Source organism: Cynoglossus semilaevis, chromosome 19 (genome assembly GCF_000523025.1).
Source record: "Cynoglossus semilaevis isolate Cse_v1.0 chromosome 19, Cse_v1.0, whole genome shotgun sequence".
Classification (NCBI taxonomy): domain Eukaryota; kingdom Metazoa; phylum Chordata; class Actinopteri; order Pleuronectiformes; family Cynoglossidae; genus Cynoglossus; species Cynoglossus semilaevis.
In genome coordinates this window covers 1,107,350-1,125,461 of record NC_024325.1, presented here as the reverse complement: position 1 = coordinate 1,125,461, position 18,112 = coordinate 1,107,350, and the positions used below count along the sequence as shown (strand labels likewise).

The 18,112-nt window shown below is 39.0% G+C and overlaps 2 protein-coding genes across 2 annotated transcripts in view; one reads left to right on the top strand and one right to left on the bottom strand.

Moving 5' to 3' along the window:
• Nucleotides 1-1,139: 1,139 nt before the first annotated feature.
• Nucleotides 1,140-5,238, top strand: LOC103394760 (LIM/homeobox protein Lhx1-like). The gene is made up of 5 exons (XM_008332193.3): nucleotides 1,140-1,767; nucleotides 2,123-2,388; nucleotides 2,949-3,223; nucleotides 3,902-4,058; nucleotides 4,873-5,238. The coding sequence occupies exons 1-5, from the start codon at nucleotides 1,508-1,510 to the stop codon at nucleotides 5,208-5,210; spliced, it is 1,296 nt and encodes a 431-aa protein (XP_008330415.2). The 5' UTR covers nucleotides 1,140-1,507; the 3' UTR covers nucleotides 5,211-5,238.
• A 3,786-nt stretch (nucleotides 5,239-9,024) lies between these two features.
• LOC103394780 (acetyl-CoA carboxylase 1) overlaps nucleotides 9,025-18,112 on the bottom strand; it is a gene marked incomplete in the record, with an annotated part of 28,901 nt that continues 19,813 nt past the window's right edge. The window contains 14 exon segments of the mRNA NM_001328240.1: nucleotides 9,025-9,220; nucleotides 9,275-9,772; nucleotides 9,873-10,009; nucleotides 10,984-11,154; nucleotides 12,495-12,649; nucleotides 12,746-12,858; nucleotides 13,145-13,322; nucleotides 13,948-14,083; nucleotides 14,169-14,265; nucleotides 14,367-14,463; nucleotides 15,270-15,390; nucleotides 15,670-15,813; nucleotides 17,261-17,371; nucleotides 17,490-17,610. Coding sequence (NP_001315169.1) covers nucleotides 9,646-9,772; nucleotides 9,873-10,009; nucleotides 10,984-11,154; nucleotides 12,495-12,649; nucleotides 12,746-12,858; nucleotides 13,145-13,322; nucleotides 13,948-14,083; nucleotides 14,169-14,265; nucleotides 14,367-14,463; nucleotides 15,270-15,390; nucleotides 15,670-15,813; nucleotides 17,261-17,371; nucleotides 17,490-17,610 — 1,708 coding nt within the window.

Genomic DNA, 18,112 nt, shown 5'->3' with positions numbered 1-18,112 from the left:
TAGTGCGCAGGTGTCAAACTCATCTTAGTCCAAGGGCCACATACGGCCTAAGTAGCTGTGAAGTGGACCAGACCGGGACAATCACACATAACACATATCGACAGTATCGACAAACTACCAACTCCCCCAGACCTCACATTTTGATGACCTGCTTCTTTCTTTTTTTTCTTCCAACGCCAACTGCTCTCATGCTGCCACATTTCAGCGCAGGCCTGGCTCTAATCAATGACTCCTGTGTTCGAACACAGTATGTGTGCGTGTATGTGTGTATCCAAACCACCTGATAGAAAATTATTTTTATTTTTATTGGAATGTAATTTGTAATTTTATTTTAAAGTCGGAGATGTGAAATTTTTCCTCTCTACTGTAGTTTAAAATTATTCTCAATGTGACATTGAGTTATTAAAAATAAGAATATACTTTATTTAATTTTCATTATTTCACTAACTTGGACCTAATGTTAATTTAAAACAGTCGAAATATGTTAGGATATGCTAGCTAGCTCAAAAGGGTACGTGCTGTATATATTATATAACTGTATGTGTTATATAATTAGGCCTTAACTTTTATTAATCTCCACAACACTCCAGTTGATAAAATATATTTTTAAAAAGTTGTATTTTTAAATACCGAATAAATTGCTATTTATTTTATACAATAATTTGCCGTCTTAATTGAGCATGACACGAACTTTAAATATACATATAGATGTGAAAGATGATGTGTATCATTTTTATGTTTTTAAAACATTTTTTTAAGTGTAATCCCTGTAATATTATTTATCAGGGACTAACAGAGCTTGGTAGCCGCGTGGGAAAATCCTTTTTTCAGTCCAGTCACGGCGTGACATCTTTTTTAACAGAGCGGCCTTTATGTCTGCTCAAAGATAAGACACTTTTTTCGATGGAAATAAAAAAAACAGTCCTAACTAGCGGAGAAGTGTACGCATGTGTGCATTTTTGTCCTCCCTAAGTATTGCCTTAAAGACAAAATTCAATAAGACGTTTGATTTTATTCCGTTTCCTGTTGTTCCTTGTTGTAAAATATATCTTTCATGTTTTACCTATACATTTATGTTAGACTAAACCGTTTTAAAAAGCATCTTCCCATAGGCTCTCTGTGGTTATGACGTCACGACGTGCTGCTTTAACAATAGGCCGAGTTTAAAAGAGGTCCGCTGTTCATGACGAGGCTTCCCCCAGAATGACATCTGAAGGAGTGCAACAGGGATGGACAATTTCAGGGTTCGCCGTCAAATTTACAGATTTGGATTTTTTTAGTTGACGCAGACGCCCAGAGGTTGTCCTTCTATTGGGGTTTTTGCTTCTTTGCGTGTGTTTTGGCTGGATGCAAAAATGTGCACAACTTGAATCCCGTGTTCTCCTCTCCACCGTGTCGTTTTTGAGAAATACAGCGCAGTGCGCTTCTCTACTGTACACCTGACCTGTGGACTTATTCATAACCGACTGTGGATTTCCACACGGAGAGTGAATGCCATTTCAGTTCGATGCTGTTGAAAAGCAAAGATTTTAGACTCCAGTCAAACGAGTCATTAAAGACGGACACAGGTGTTGTTTACACTGGAACACTCCGGACGATGGTTCACTGCACCAGCTGTAAGAAGCCCATTTCCGACAAGTTCCTCCTCAAAGTGTTGGACAGTCCTTGGCACATCAAATGTGTCCAGTGCTGCGACTGCAAGTGCAGTCTGACAGAGAAGTGTTTCTCACGAGAGGGAAAGCTTTACTGTAAGAACGACTTCTTTAGGTAAGCGGTCGTGTATTGTTTATGTTCAGTTGGTTTGGTAAACTGTTGAAACTGTAGAAATAGAATCTTCTAGACTTCTAGACAAGAACTGGTTGTGCTGCTCTTGTTTTTAATCACACAAGCACGAACGGTCACATTGTGTGGCTGTAAAATATTTTATATTAAAATGGCAGAAATAACAAGTCAAATGAGACTATATTATTTCATCCTTGACGCGTCCTTTAAAAAAATACAAATTTGAATCGTCATACTTTTCATCATCCTGTGAGTTATTCTTTAAGTTGTATAATAGTAGTGATATTAGCACCATTAACAACACCTCTGTCTCTCTACCGACCTCCATCGACTCTAACAGGAGATTTGGGACTAAGTGTGGCGCCTGTGCGCAGGGGATTTTACCCAGCGACCTCGTCCGCAGAGCCAGGAGCCGAGTGTTTCACCTCAGCTGTTTCACCTGCGTCATGTGCCACAAGCAGATGTCCACAGGAGAGGAGCTCTACATCCTGGACGAGTTCAAGTTTGTTTGTAAGGCGGACTATCACCACAATGACGACAACAACAACAACAACAACGAGGATGACGACAGTCGAAACGGCGGGAAAGACACAATCCTTCTCTCAGGTGATTCAGGTCGACGTATTTGGGCATTATTATTATTATTATTATTATTATTATTATTATTATTATTATTACTGCAGCATCTTTAAACAACAATGGCAACAAATAAGTAAGAAATAATTGACATTACAGCAATTATTGATGTATTTTACTATATCTTTCGATATAGTAAAATACAAAAAACAGTACAGTAAAATCAGACAAAAGTCTACAGACCTATAATATTTATATATTTTCTCTATTTTGTTCTTTTTTGTTCTTTTAAATATGTAGACGGGAACCGTGCTATAAACTTAATATTGTTATTAATATATATTAATATTGTACCTAAACGTCACATTAAAAATTGCTGTTTAAAATCGGGCACAAATGTTGCATATAATATATAAACCATATAATAATATATAATCCTTTTGTAATCTTAAAATTGATTTTGAATTTTGAAATTGAGTTGTCGATATGTTGAATAGTTATTAATTTTCAAAAGTATTATTCACGCACGATAATTGCTTTCCGAAAGCAGTCATCCTAATCACACTGTTTTGGTTTTCCCCTGATTTCAGTGACGACATCCAGCGACCTCAGTCTGTCCCCAGAGTCACAGGACCCGCAGGACGACGGGAAGGACTCGGAGACGGGACAATTGTCCGATAAGGACGTTTGCGGCAACGACAACGACGAGCAGGAGCCCGCGGGTAAGAGACGCGGCCCGCGGACAACAATAAAAGCCAAGCAGCTGGAGACACTGAAGGCGGCGTTCGCTGCAACGCCGAAGCCCACCAGACACGTCAGGGAGCAGCTGTCGAGGGACACGGGCCTCAGCATGAGGGTCATCCAGGTACAAAAGAGGAAATTACAAACATGATTAATGACGCCACGCTGCGGACCTGACCCGCTCTGCAAGCGTTATCGGACAAATCGGCCCAACTAGCGTCCGTATTTGTGAAGGCCACGTATTTTTGATATGTAGGTTATTTGGTAATTTATTTCTTTTTTTAATACTGTACATTTGTACTAAAAAAGTTTGTTGATTTTTTTTCGTGTCAAATTAATTATTTTCATTAATTTTCCAGAGGTTTTATCTATCTCTCTATCAAGAGAAAAGCCAAGAGTAATCTTTTAAATCAAATTTCGATTTGACTTAAAATGTTATTGTATTCTGAGAAAATGATAAACCCAAAACAAAATCAGCATTCAAAAATAATAGGAAGGATGGTTGTCATGGTGTAAGCGCGTGCGCGAGAGAGCGGGAGGGAGCGCAGGAGCAGCTTTCACTGGGAACAAAATATTTAAACTCTTTTTAAAACGGGAAACAACCAACTTCTCACTGGCAGACGGATGAATCGGTCCACCGACCGTCTTCTAACAACAGTTACTTAATTATGTGTGTTAATTATGACCGTTTCAAATTCATCCAATTGAAGCCCCAAAATAATGTGAATTTATGGCATTAAATGTAACTATTAGCTTTAACTGTGTTTACTTTTCTCCATTCACTTTCTCCTGCTTCCATAAGGTTTGGTTTCAAAACCGGAGGTCTAAAGAGAGACGCATGAAGCAGCTGAGTGCAGTGGGGTCACGAAGGCACATGTTCTACAGGAGCCCAAGGAGAATGAGAGTCCTGGGAGAGGGAATGGAGCCGGGAGAACTGGGACCACTCCCTTACTATGGGGGTGAGCTACGATTGGGGGATAAATGATTTTTTTTTTTTTTTTTTTGATGATTGGCTGCTCCAGAGTATCTGCGGACCCCAACCAAGAGGGTCCATTCTTTTAGGACTCCCTGGAGCAGATTTGGGTTTCACAGTTTAGAATACAGACAAGAATAAAAAAGTAATGGCTTGATTGATTGACTATAAAGTATTATCTTTTGGGATAAACATACAGAAAAGCAGTCAGTAATTTATTAAATAATAACAATAAAAAAAACCTAAAAAAATTTTTCATCAACTTGGCCTCCAATCTAGTCCCAAAAAATATTCAACTTTTTTTAACCTCCAAACAGACGCGTTCTGACAAAATAACTTTGTTTTTAGTGAATATAATTTACAATAACCATTTTATTAAAACATATTCTGTATGTATTCTTAATATATTATAACACATATTATTGTTATTACTATCATCGTTATTATTGTTTATTATTATGTTAATACTATTGTTGTTGTTGTTGATAATAATTATAGTAATAATTATAAGTGTTAGAATTGTAAACATCACTGGCTGCTGTACTTACATCTAATGTTATAAAGCAGCATCAAGATTTGAAAGCAACATAACAGAAAAAAATATATTTTATCAATTTCTATTTTTAATTGTAATAATAATTACACTTATAACAACAACAATAATAATAATATTTAACTGCTTTGTGGGTGTTTTTTTGTTGTTGTTATTGATCCACAAGTTATTCATATATAAAATAGACAAACTCTCTTGCATAATTATATTTGATGTTGCACTAATTCAAAGATGTTCATTACCACAGACTATGACGAGTACCAGAACGGAAACTTTGAGTACTTCCCAGCCCTGCCATCGTCCCAGGCTCAGACGCCCGCTGACCTGGGCTTCGTGCCTTCCTCCATCCCTGGAGTTCTAGACCACCACCTACACCAACACCATCAGGGCCACCACTTTGTAGGAGAGCTGCAGTACTTCTCTGACACCACCGTGTCTCATCACCCAGAGGACTCACCCAGCCCAGAGCCCAGCGAGATGTGCGGTCACGGTATGGCCTACACCCATGTGCCACGGGGCGACAGCATCTTTTCCAACCAGTTGTCACAGCCGCCATCAGACGTGAGTGAAGGCACCATCTGGTAATGATCTACAGTGAGGACGATGTGAAAACGTCAAAAACATATTTGTTGTTTATAGTAATTTATTTATTCATCTGTTATTTATTTATTATTTATATGTAAAATGTTTAGTAAAATAAGACATCTGTTTAATACATTTGTCATTAAATAATTTATACTTTTTTTATATATACAAACACATTATGTATTTATCTTTTAAAATGGGCTACTCTTTGTTTCTATTGGTAATGTGCTAAAAAAAAACATTCCGAATGACAGAGCCAATAAACTTTTGAAATTTGATTAGCCACTGTCTTAATTGTTACCCTGGTAACCAATAAAAACTTTCTTAAATGTATTTATACTGTTACTCGTTCTGACCTTTACACAGCAGCATCCTCAGTGATGGCACAACTTTCTTCAAAAATACTTCTTAAAAAATATTTACATATTATTTGTTAAAGAAAACAAAACGATTCAATTCAAATAAGCCAATAAGCCAATTGATATTAATGTTTCTCTTCCTGGATTTCCTTCAGGCAGGTACAGTGAATGGTTCACATTGTGCATTAAAGTCATTCACACATGCAATTTTATAATCAATGCCCACAGTATAATATAATTCCTCCAGCAATGAGCAATTAAACCCCGTCCCCCCTCCCACTGTGATTTTTGCTTTCCCTCTTTGCGCTGATCTTGGAGCGACAAGACACTGGCTTCTCCTCATTTACATATTTATTACATTGGACTCAAACCTGGCGAGTGATTGATGTGAAGCCTGACACCTGATTTTTTAGCAAACTATTATGACTGCATGGAGTGATGAGGGGGGTTGTGGCAGAGTGTAGAGAGTGTGTTAATTATTGATTACCAGGTTCTAATACGTAATCAAGGAAATAAAATATATTATATCTTCAAAAATGTATCTGCTTCCATTATTAGATTTAAATCTGACATTTTTCTGCCTAAATTTGAATTCATTGCTTGGATTTGATAGTAAAAACAAAAGAGGTTTTGAAAAAAAAATCTGACATTTTTCTGCCTAAATTTGAAGGAGGTTTTGAAAAAAATGTCACATGACATATGCATGTATTGCAGCAGGTTAAGGAGCTAAAGCCGACATATTTTTAGACCATTCATTTGGGTTTTTAAAAATTTTCGGGTAAACCAACTAAGGTATGAAAAACAGAAGGTTAAAGCATATTTCAAACGCCTACATCGGTTTTAAACGCGACACCGTGGTATATTGTCAAGCACAGTGGTCTCCATGGTTGGTTGCCTTTGTCCTTCAGTGCCAGGAGACACTGGTCACACTGGTCGCCTATGTGCAGGACCAGTCAGGAGTAGTAAACCAGAATTTCCACAGGGAGCTGGATTTAAACGCTTCACTGCCGTGGCTCTAACGTATGAATTTTAATGCAGCTCGTCGCTCACAACAGAACCACTGCCGGACCATGTTTGTATTCAGCTCTGCTCTTTTACTACTTGCCACAGTACGACTCTAACACTAAGCTCACAGTGCGTTTCGGTACAGAATGCTAGCCTTGGTTTTATGCCGTGAGGGATGCGTGCCAAATCACCACTGATCGAGAAAAAGAAAAAAAACATAAACACGGGTAATAATACAGGGAAATATATTTTTTTGGTTTATATTGAAATCAAATTTGTGTCCTTTTGAAAAAACAAGAAACAAAACAATAAAGAGATACTTACCCAACGTCTTTTCATCAACTTTTTGGACCAACGTGGTTCAGTTGTGAGTCATTAAAAGAAATAACGGTCCGACTAGTGATCCATCACAAATGAACAAAACCCTCAGGGAGATAAAAAAAAGAGTAATAGTGATTTTCAATAATACCAGAAAATGACTCATTTTCTCATTTGGCCTCATATGATGGTGGTGGGTATTAGGTACTTGAAACTCATTTCGTCTGAAATATTTGTTGGAGGGATGGCAACACAGGTGGATCTGAGAAGGTGGTTGACATAAAGGTAAAACTAATACTACTAATAAAAAAAAGGACGAGAGGAATACTTCAGTAATGTTTGTATCTCTTTATCCTTTTTTCAAACTTTGAAAGTAAAGAACTTCAATCAATGGATTTAAAATGACTGATGTGTTAGAATAACCATGAAATATACTGTATATATATATACAAACATATATACTGTATATAAAGACCCATGTATGTATATGTAAAAAAAAAAGAAATATTAAGCTTCAATGACTGGAAAAAAACCCAGTACATATCATAAATCAACAAAAAGTAAAAAAAAGAAAGAAAAACTTGATTAGTTACCTTTTTAAAACATCTACAGATATGAGCACTTTTGTTCAGTGTATGCTTTATTTAATTTCCACACTAATTCGTTGTTAATTCGTTATTTCCCAGAACTTGTGGGAAAAAAAATAACAATACAGCTTGGACCACGAGGTCGTTTCACATTTCGTCAACATTGTGTTTCTGTGAAACTAATGACAGCAGTTAGACAGCACGAAGCTTTCACCGCCTCTTAACGTCTGACCGAAGAAAAAAAAAAAAATCACATGATTCCTCTGTAACTGTTGGCTTTCACGCAGTAAACAGACAGACCAGACACCATTCCCTCTTTGGCAGTAGTAACTAAGATTGTTTCCATTTTTTCCCCCTGCTTTCGGTTGAGAACCTCAAGTGGGCCCCTGCAACTTTGTCTTTAAGACAACAACATGTTTTAATTAGTCACATCTGACGTAAACAAAGGTAAAATAAACGAATAAAACAAAGACATTATTTGTTGATTTCAGTTAAACCCGTCTATCGTCTAACGTAACAGAGCTTTGAGGTAACTCGGAAAAAAAAAGGAAGTAAAACTAACCTGTGTACAAAAATATTAAATAATTACAACATGAACGAGACTGCGTATTACAATTATCAATTCCATTTTTTTTTTTTTTTATATATCAACGTATGAACCTCCGCTGGAACAGTTTAACTCTACAGGTTTGACTATGGAAACATTTGTCAGTAAAGTGCATGTAAAGCAGCCTGTGTCAGTGTTGAGTTTAGTGTGTGAGCGAGAACAGACGGGGCAGCTGTATTTTTTTTGTTTTTTTTTGTCGGCCAGGCGGAACACACACACACACATTACCCTCTGCTGGGCGAGTGTGAAAGGGACCCTGTCCCTGCTCCCAGCTGGGTGCTGCCACAGTGTTCCCCGCCTTTGTCCGATGACTGTGTGCTGCTCCCCGGAGGCAGCAGTTTTAAAAAGCCACGTCATGTTGCTGCCGTACTAACGTATTATCGCCATCAAAATCACGGAGGACTATTTAAGGAGAATTTAAAAAAAGCTAGTTTTTAAATTATTTAAGCATTTTCAAAAACCAGAAACTAACTCTGTTAGTCATATGGACCGACTTAGTGAGATCATGGCCAACAGTTCATCAGTGACCTGGCAGATACCAGGGACCGTCATGTTGGCTCCTCCTGCCTCAGTTTGTGTCGCAGGCCTCAGATTCCATCCTAACAGATAGATCTGTTCAACTAAAGGTGCACAGTATAAGGGGGCACAAGCTCATCTGTCTAGGGTTGTGGGAGAACATGTTCAGTGTGGGCGAATGTGAACACATTATGATCCAATATGGCCGCCTCATCGGCGTAAACCATATTAGAAAAATAATTTAGGAGACGTTCTGGGCTAGAGAAAATAGATGTTCATAGACAACCTTTGATTGTAATACTCACATATGCCTTACACAGCGCCACTTCAAAATACTTGGTTACGGCTGTTGGCCGTGGTAAACTTTTCCAAATTATATAATTTATTTATATTATCATTATACTATATCATTATATTCTCACTTTTTCCTGCAATACCCACATTTCCCCAATAGATGGCGCCAAAAATAAAAATGCTACTTTTAGCATTTTAGCCTTTATGCATGTCCTGTAGATGTCATGTATCCTGGTTCTTAGAACGCTCCAGTCAATTTTAGGACAATTGTGGCCCGCGAGTCTAAAGTTTGCCCACGCCTGGTTTAGAACAACTACCAGAAATGTTAGTCTGGCAGGTTTAAGACACGCGTGTCCTGATCGAACAACTACCAGAAATGTTAGTCTGGCTGGTTTAAGACACGCGTGTCCTGATCCTGTCGGCCACAATGCAAATATCATCAGCAATCGCCATCGAAGCTTCATCATGTACCATGTTCGAGTTATCGTGACCTCATCATACGCCTGAATACAACATCCATTTTGTACCGTTGTTAATCAGCTCCCTGTCAACATATGCTAAATTTAAAATTTGTCATGGGTGTAGATGCTGAAGCTAAGCTTTTTTAAAAAAAAATCTAAATCACTGTTCTCAAATGAAAACGTAGAATTATGGATAAAGCCTCCATCACGGCCTAAGTTCTGCGGCCTTAACTCTGGCTCAGACAGCAAGGAAGGAAGAGAGAGAGAAGGGAGATGGCTGGCTTCTGATTAGGAGTTTGCTGATGTCTCCATAGTAGTCAGGATACGAACCACCTCTGTTCTCTGTGTGGGTGAGATGTGCTGGGTCATGTGCACGATTGAATCCATGGCAACCTCTGGGTTGGCTTGAACCAGGCTGAAAACGGAGGCAGAAATTAAAGAAGACACAACAACGGCGTGAAGCAGATTTGTTTCCCCGTCGATGTTTCCGCTCCAGCATCTCTCAGAATACTCACCTGCGGATCTGTTTGAGGATGTGATCGCGCCTGATGTACTTGATGTTCTCGTCGATCACAGACCTGGCGCCCTCCTCTTCGGCTAGATGTCTCTCCAGCCAGCCCACCACCTCTTCGTTGTTATCCCAGAGGTACGCCTGAAGACGCAGGGGAAGAGAAAAAAAAGGATCAGAAACGAGGAGAAGCACTGAGCAGAACCAGAGTGGGGTGTTGAATATGTTGTTGACTAGACCTGACAGGAAAATTTGTGGTGGTTCTCAAACTGTGGTACACGTACCACTGGTGGTGCTCTCTAGTGGTAGGTGGGGAAAATTCATATTTTCACATTTACATTTTCAACTGAATAAATCTGAAACATACCATGGACAATTAATACAACATTTAAACATCAACATCTTTATAAACATGTCTAAACATCTCTCCTGTGTGGTGGAAGCTAACAGGTACGGCCTACGCTGCTATATTCTAATGTTGGTCTTCATGGTGGTACTCAGAGAGCTCCATGTTTTCTCAGGTGCTACAGAGTAGAAAACGTTTGAGAATTATATTATTGTATTATAAAATATTCATATTTAATAATATCAAATTTTACAAAACATCATGGATTCATGAAGCAGGCCAGATTAAACCCTGTAGCGGGCCATTTTTAGCCCACAAGCCTTATTTTTGACAGCCTTGCTCTAAGCCTTAGAATCAAGTCAAGCCAATTTTTATCTGCATAGCGAAAAATTCACAAAACACATTTGTCTCAACCTTAGCTTTAAATTAGAATGAAAATTATTCTCCTAAAAACCCATATAATGGCAAAAAACAAAAACAAAAACAGAGTAACGTATATGCAGTCAGAGTGAAGAGATAAACCTTGTATTGCAGTGGGTTTTGCAAAGAAAGCTCAGCTTCCTCTAAAATGACTAAAAAGAATAAATCATTAAATATTCTATGAGTTGACGGTGTGAACATCGCAGTCCATAGAACCACAAAAATGATCTCGTTTTGAACACCGCCACTTCAGCTACTTCAACATGTTAGTGTATGAGATGATCTTCATATGCATCCCCTGCTCTTCTCTCGTATAATTGCAGTGGGGGTTTTTTTTGTTTGTTTTTTTTACCTTAACAGCTCCCTCGGCCTCCACGAACCAGCGGCGTAACATGGCCTGGATCTGACCGTCCGTCAGTTCGCCGTTAGCAGCTTGAATCTTCCTCTTCACCGTGTCCTCCAGCAGCAGACGCCGCAGACGCCAGTAGAAGAACCGGCGGGATGTTCGCCATTCAAGGATGTCCTGAGGGAGGCAGAGGAAGAGCGACTGCTGTCACTGTGCTCTCTCGTTTTTCAGGGTGCATGGCTGCATGTGTTGTTAACGAAGTAAACGCTTATTTATCAACTTGAATATAGGAGAAACAAGACGACGAATAAATCTGACCATTCCTTGAAGTAAACAGGTTCCCGTTTTAAAGTAGCATACAGAATTAATTCTACGGTACTGTATGTTAACACAAGTGTGAGATCTGCACCTGGCTCATTCTGGTTCGACTATTCATTCAAATTTCAGTATTTTTACACCCTAGAAACAGGAAAATAATGATTATTTTTATTCCTTAGGTGGCAAATATACATTGGTAAATACAACAACAATATACTACCATATATAAGTAGATTCTCCCCATGTAGTATTGCCTGACAGCAGGTCAGTAAAATCTGATCTTTAGGTTTTAGTCCTTAAAAATGACCTGGTGATTTACTTTTTTAAAGCAAAGCAGTACAATTTAAATGTATTAAAAAAGTAAACATAAATTGATATCTGTATGACTTTTATTATTACTGCGTGTATTATGCTCAGAACTACGACTCGCTGTAGCTTATATTTAATACCAGTATTGTTCGTACTGTAGTACATGCTGTGACACTATGGTGCATCGTATTCACTGAAGTCAGCGATGAACAGGATGACATCACACACGTCAAACGATCACAACCAATGTTACTCTATTACCTGCTAAGGTCCTTGTTTTTCCTTAGCAACATAACAGCAGGCAATTTTTCCCTTTTACTACGAACAACAATAATATGCAAACTCCTACAATAACGTTAGAGCAATACAATATTCAAAATATGATACGTGAATATCACGTCATCAATTCTTTCACAATCCCTCTGGTCAGGGCAGTGTCTGTGGGTGTGTTAAAGATGGGACTGGGGGTCAGAGAATGGAACAGCGCCAGCCTGAGGCTGAGGGATGTATGAGGATGAGTCTCAGCAGCTCAGTCACACCAGAGATTAGTCACCAGGTGCATTAGTTCCAGCTAAACTGAGTTCTTCCTGGAGGCTCTTTACTTATTCACGTATCACACATTAAAATCTGCAGCAGGACGGTGTAAAATTTTTAAACCTAAATCAATCTAAAATAAATGAACATCTTGACAGCTGGTGCTATAAAAATGTTATATATTATATTTTTGTCACATGCTACGTTTAATGTGATTTCATGATTACAATAAATAGAATTCTCTTGTCAACATTTTCTGTATTAACATAAAATGATGTTGAGGTAGTAATCTGCAGGTTTAAGAATTCCGATCCCAAACCTGATCGTATAAAAAGAAAGGCAGCAAAAGTACTCACCGAGATTACCCCCTTCTCCTGCATGCGCCCTGGGGTGTCATGGAGGTCTGCAAACTGCACAGCCACCTGGTGGTAGATGGACAGCAGAAACTCTTCCCGTTCCTTCAACTTGGTCTCCAGCTCTTTGCGGTCAGGTGGGCTCAGCTCTGGGGTTCCTGAGGTTGAAGTTTCACCACAATGTTTTAAATCAGATGATACAATCAAAACCAAAAATACGACAAACACAAACGCAAAAATGATGTATCGCTTACCCAGTCTTTCAGCCAGGCCCATGTAGACCGGATCCACTCTTCTCATGGTCTTCACCAGGTCTTTCCTTCGGAACTTTATCTCCACTGTTCCTTCAGGCTCTAACACTCCACCACTGAAGAAAAAGATTGTCGTCATTGCACGAAAGTATATTTGATAGAGAATATTTCAAGTAGGTATGGCTCCATACAACTGTTTCACGTCGGATACTGATACTGCAACTTGGAGTGTCTGCTGATGGTAATTCCTGATAGTTATTGCTGTTGCTCAGGCGATAGCGGCCTTGTTTACAGCAAGTTGCGCACGTACGGCCAATGCTTTTACATCTCAACTGTGAGAATAAATTAAGACTGACTCTACATGATGTAGAGTCAGTGTAGATGTGCACTGGCTCAACTCACCGGCTTTCTTTGTCAGCGTACATCTCCATGTGTCGAGGGTTGATGGTAGGATCGATAACCACCCAAGAGCCTCCCCTTAGTTCAGCCTGAGGTGGAATGTAAACCAGCACTGGCTGTTTGTATTCTCTCAGCCCGTCTACGATATAGGCCCCAAACTTCAACACCTGGTCATACATATCTAAAGATGGATGGATAGACAGATAGACGGATGGACGGATAGATGGATAGATAGACAGAACTTATTAGAAAACACATTTAAACATGATGATACTGATATAATATAATACTATGCACATGTTGTCAATTGTGTTTTGGGGGAATATTGGGTCTGATCTCGGTTTTTTACTTACTATTAACCCAATGATTCCCAAGCGCTGTGTCTCAGCACATTGTTGTGTTGTAAGAGATTATCAAGTGTGTCATGGAAAATTATCCAGTTGAACTTAATTGTTCTGAAAACTATTTGTTTTATACTACTCATCTTTTGATGTCTTTCTTCAATTTCTGCAAGTAGATCAGGGTTATGTTCAACTAAACAGGCCCAGATTTTTTTTTTCACTTAGAGCAGGGATGTCAAACTCATTTTCACCGGGGGCCATATTAGCAATACAGTTCCATTTGAAGGGCCGGTTGTAAACGGAAGACTGTATAGATCAGGGGTCACGAAATGGCTTGGTGGGCCACATTTGGCCCCCGGGCCTTGAGTTTGACACGTATGACTTAGTGAGTATACATTTTAGGGAATCACTTGTTGGATGTTTGTATTAGTGTCTCCATGGGATTGTATCATGGGGAAGAAATACCTTTCATGCCTCCAGAAAACCCTCTCCAGTTGGCGAACACTATGAGAGGTAGGCCTTCTCGGTTCAGGTCCTTAATGGCTTGTGCAGTTTTGAAGGCAGAATCTGGGAACCACACTTGTCCTGCCTGTTGGATGATCTAAACACAGAAACCAGATCATTAGACTCATTGCTCTTAGTTATCCAAAGACTTTTTTAAATGACAGCTCCAGGGTAGCTCTTACTTTGGCCTCCGAGTCCAGATTGGCAGGATCAGCTGGTATTGAGAGCTCAACTGACCTGGTTTCCACTGCAACAACTCCTGTGGGTATCCCGCCCAGTCTGTGGGATAAGAGAGGGTTTTCAAAAATATTGGTTAAAAAAAACAAAAAACAAAACATGTCTACTTTTCTCGGCATAAATCACGATTCTGGAACACTTGCCTGGCTCTGCCTACCACCACACTCTGGGCCCACGGCTTCATAATCTCCATGAAAGATCCTTGATCAAAGAAACCACTCTGCCAGTAACCCTTAGGAGCTTCATTAAAAAAAAAATGGAAGGAACGACAAGGGGTCAGTAAGGGAGTCAGTAACTGAAAACACAAAGGGTAACAAACAACCTGATTTTTTTCCCACATTTATCAAAAGATGTTTAACCGTAATCACATCTGTGACCTTTGAACTCCCCTGAGCTGTGTTGCTCATGGTGAGTTGCTCAAGCTATACACTGATTCCTATACGACTCACCAATAGGGATCTGTATAGGGATCAGATGTCGAACCTAGTCTTAATCTTATTGTTACCAAAATAATAAATACCACAGCCTAGAACTAAACAAACACTGTTGTGTTTTACCATTTCTGGAAGAAAAACTGGCATGTAACCAGAGTGTGTGTGTTTTCTTTTTTCTGAATCTGTGTTTTTGGCAATCAACCATGATGGATGACTGACAGGCTGGTATGTTACCATTCATTTAAACCTCACCTGGGGACCAATATTTTAAAAGTCACAAACCTTCGCGACACGAGTCAGTAGACATTATTCATAAACTCCTGGGAAACATGATGCTAAACGACCCCAAAAAAAATCTCTTGCGACCCACCTGAGGGTTGTGACCCAATCTTTGGGAAACAACGTTGTATATGACATTATTTAGATCAGCAGTACCAAAATAACATTAGGGTGAAATTATATAGTGGTATTAAAAAAAAAGTCTGAAATGTAAATCTGGGCTTGTAGTCCAAAAAAACAAACAAACTAATAATTAATGCAAATATGTAAAAAAAAAGAAAAGTGAGGGGATATGTAAATGAATTAATGATCCACCAAGACAGCATCACTCACTCTGGCTGGGCCGCCCCGCCAGCATCCAGCGGGGGTCATATGGGGCCTTGGTGGGAATGAAGTCTATGAGCCGATCAATGGGATCCTTGGCCATAAGGATAGGCACTGGGCTTGATGTACACTGGAAAAAAAAATATACAATGCATACAGATTTCTGTTAGCATGATACGATTTTAAATGTTTGTTTAAATGTCATATTCAAAATAGAAAAAAATGGTTAAGCACATTTACTACATTACTGCTCCGACATCATTCAAGATGCCAGTGTGAGCACAAACGAGAAAAGTGACAAGATTTAATGCAAATTCAAATGACTAAGTCTTGTGTTTAATATACCGTAACACTACAAAGACCTAAGTCTTTATGACTTCAGCAAGCATCTTAATTTAAAACAGGTTACCTTAGGCATGTAGGACAGCCACTGCAGGAGGGTGAACACTCCCTCAAAGTCATCACAGACAGTGCAGTGAGTCACACCGTTGTTGTGCATGATCTGTATTCCACCCAGCTGATTGTTTGACGTGTATACTTCTCTCCCCAGCACCTGCAGGTATAAAAGAAATGTGATGGTTATAAGGAACGATTAGTGGCCTAGGAGTTAAAGGAACCCATTACTAAAATATAACTGCACAAGATTCTCCATGGTTTTCATTGTATGGTTAACGTCGGGTGCTTTTCCCTAGTCTCCTGAACTTAAACTCGTAAAGTTTGGATTTTATTCGCATAAAGACAGTATATGAGTATATATACTGTCTTTAGTATATATACTAAAGACAGTATATATACTCATATAATGTCTTTGCGAATAAAATCCAAACTTTACGAGTTTAAGTTCAGGAGACTAGGGAAAAGCACCCGACGTTAACCATACAATGAAAACCATGGAGAATCTTGTGCAGTTATATTTTAGTAATGGGTTCCTTTAACTCCTAGGCCACTAATCGTTCCTTATAAACAGTAACATTTTATGTTTGTTGACAGAACAGGTGGACCTCGCATGGCTCCGTAAAAACAAGAGGGCGGCTCAAGCCCCGCCTACACCTTTCACCTTTTCAGCCATTATTTACACGCTTTACTGTCGGGGATGGCTGAAAATCTAGGGCACAATCTTAGAGCCTGCAGGCCTAAGAAACACTGCTGCTGCCCAGACTTTCAAAAAACCTCAGTTTCTGTAGGCCATCATCTGCTTCATTAGGATTTAACAGTAGGGAGGAGTGATCAGGACAAAAGAAGAGGAGGGACAGAGATGTCTGCCGGCAAGAAAATGTGTCGCCAGCCGGATCTGACGGCTCACTGGGGTATTTGTGCTAGTAGTTACTAACCAGTTGCCATGAAAATATGAAAGCATTCCAGCTTATAATTTAATGATGATCTGTGGGTGGCAGCCTCTAGCTCGCTATTAATTTTCATTTAACAGCTAAGGAACCAAATGCAGGATGAGCCGAATGTGATTTGCCGAATACTTGTCTTGAAAATGTATTTCATTTTGACATAAACACAGGAGAGATTAGTGGAACCCGTCACCTGAAAACTTGGAAGTAATCAGATAGTTTTATAATTTTGGACAGAAACACACACTCAAGATTCAAAGTTAACAATTTAAAGCCTTTTTATTTACTTAGAGTTTAGTAGAGTGAACCTGGACTATCCTTTAAGTTTCAATTTATTTATACGCACACAAGTGTGAACTGAGTATTGATTACGCTGATAAAGTATCAATTCTAATTAATAAATACATTTAAAAATTCAAAACAAATCGCATATGTCACATGCGCATCTTTCAGGCTAAGTTACTACATACAGGCTTTTGTGCTTTTACCTGCCACGTTTCAACCTTTTGGATGGATGAATTGATGTTTTTTATTTACTTAAATACATTTAAAATTGGTGGACGGGGGAGCTAGAATATTTGACTAGAATATTTTTTTTATTTCCTCATTAGCACCTGAGGGAGATTTTAAACTAAACTCTGTCTTTTTTTTTTACTTTACCTTGTTCAGTGCTCCAGCTCCAGTAAGAATAATGTGAGAGTTATCCACCTGGATCGTTCTTTGTCCCAGCCTCACCAAATATGCCCCGATTCCTATGGCTCTACACGTGACCTATGGGAAAATAATGTAGGTCAGAGAACAAACAGGTCTTTGTCATGAGATGAGACGCAGGAGCAGATGAGTTGCCCCTGTGTCTGATTACGTTTTTTTCTACACACATCAGTCCTACCAGGTTCATGGTGATGATTTCGTCATAAGCCAGAGAAGATTCTCCTGCTATCATTCCAGAACCTTTGAGATTCTCCACACCGAGTCCTTCATCCTTTCCAATAATGTCAGTGATCTTGTACCTGTATAATGACACTTGAACTGAGCTCACTCTGAGCGACACGACACAACTAGGGCTCAATCGATTGGTCAAAATTTCAAGAATGAACATTGAATAAAACCCATGTAATCTGATAACCAGAATATTGGGATAGTATAGGTCAGAGGTGTCAAACTCATTTTCACTGTTCCACTTAGAGGGGCCTAAACGGGAGACTGTATAGATCAGTGGTCCCCAACCCCCGGTTCGTGGACCAGTACCAGTCCATAGGTCATTTGGTACCAGGCCGCAGTAGGACAGAGTGAAAAAATGTACTTAATTTTTATTCATTTACTTCATTCAAAAAAAATCAGTCATAAGCATTTACTTTTTTTATTTAAAAATAATCTGGAGATATTTTAAAAATAATATATCATTCAGACTCTGACACAAACAAAATAGAGCCTAAAAGATGTTTTATTTTGAAAATTAAATTATCCTTCAATGCTCAGCACCTTGCTACCGGTCGTAGTAACGGGTTACTT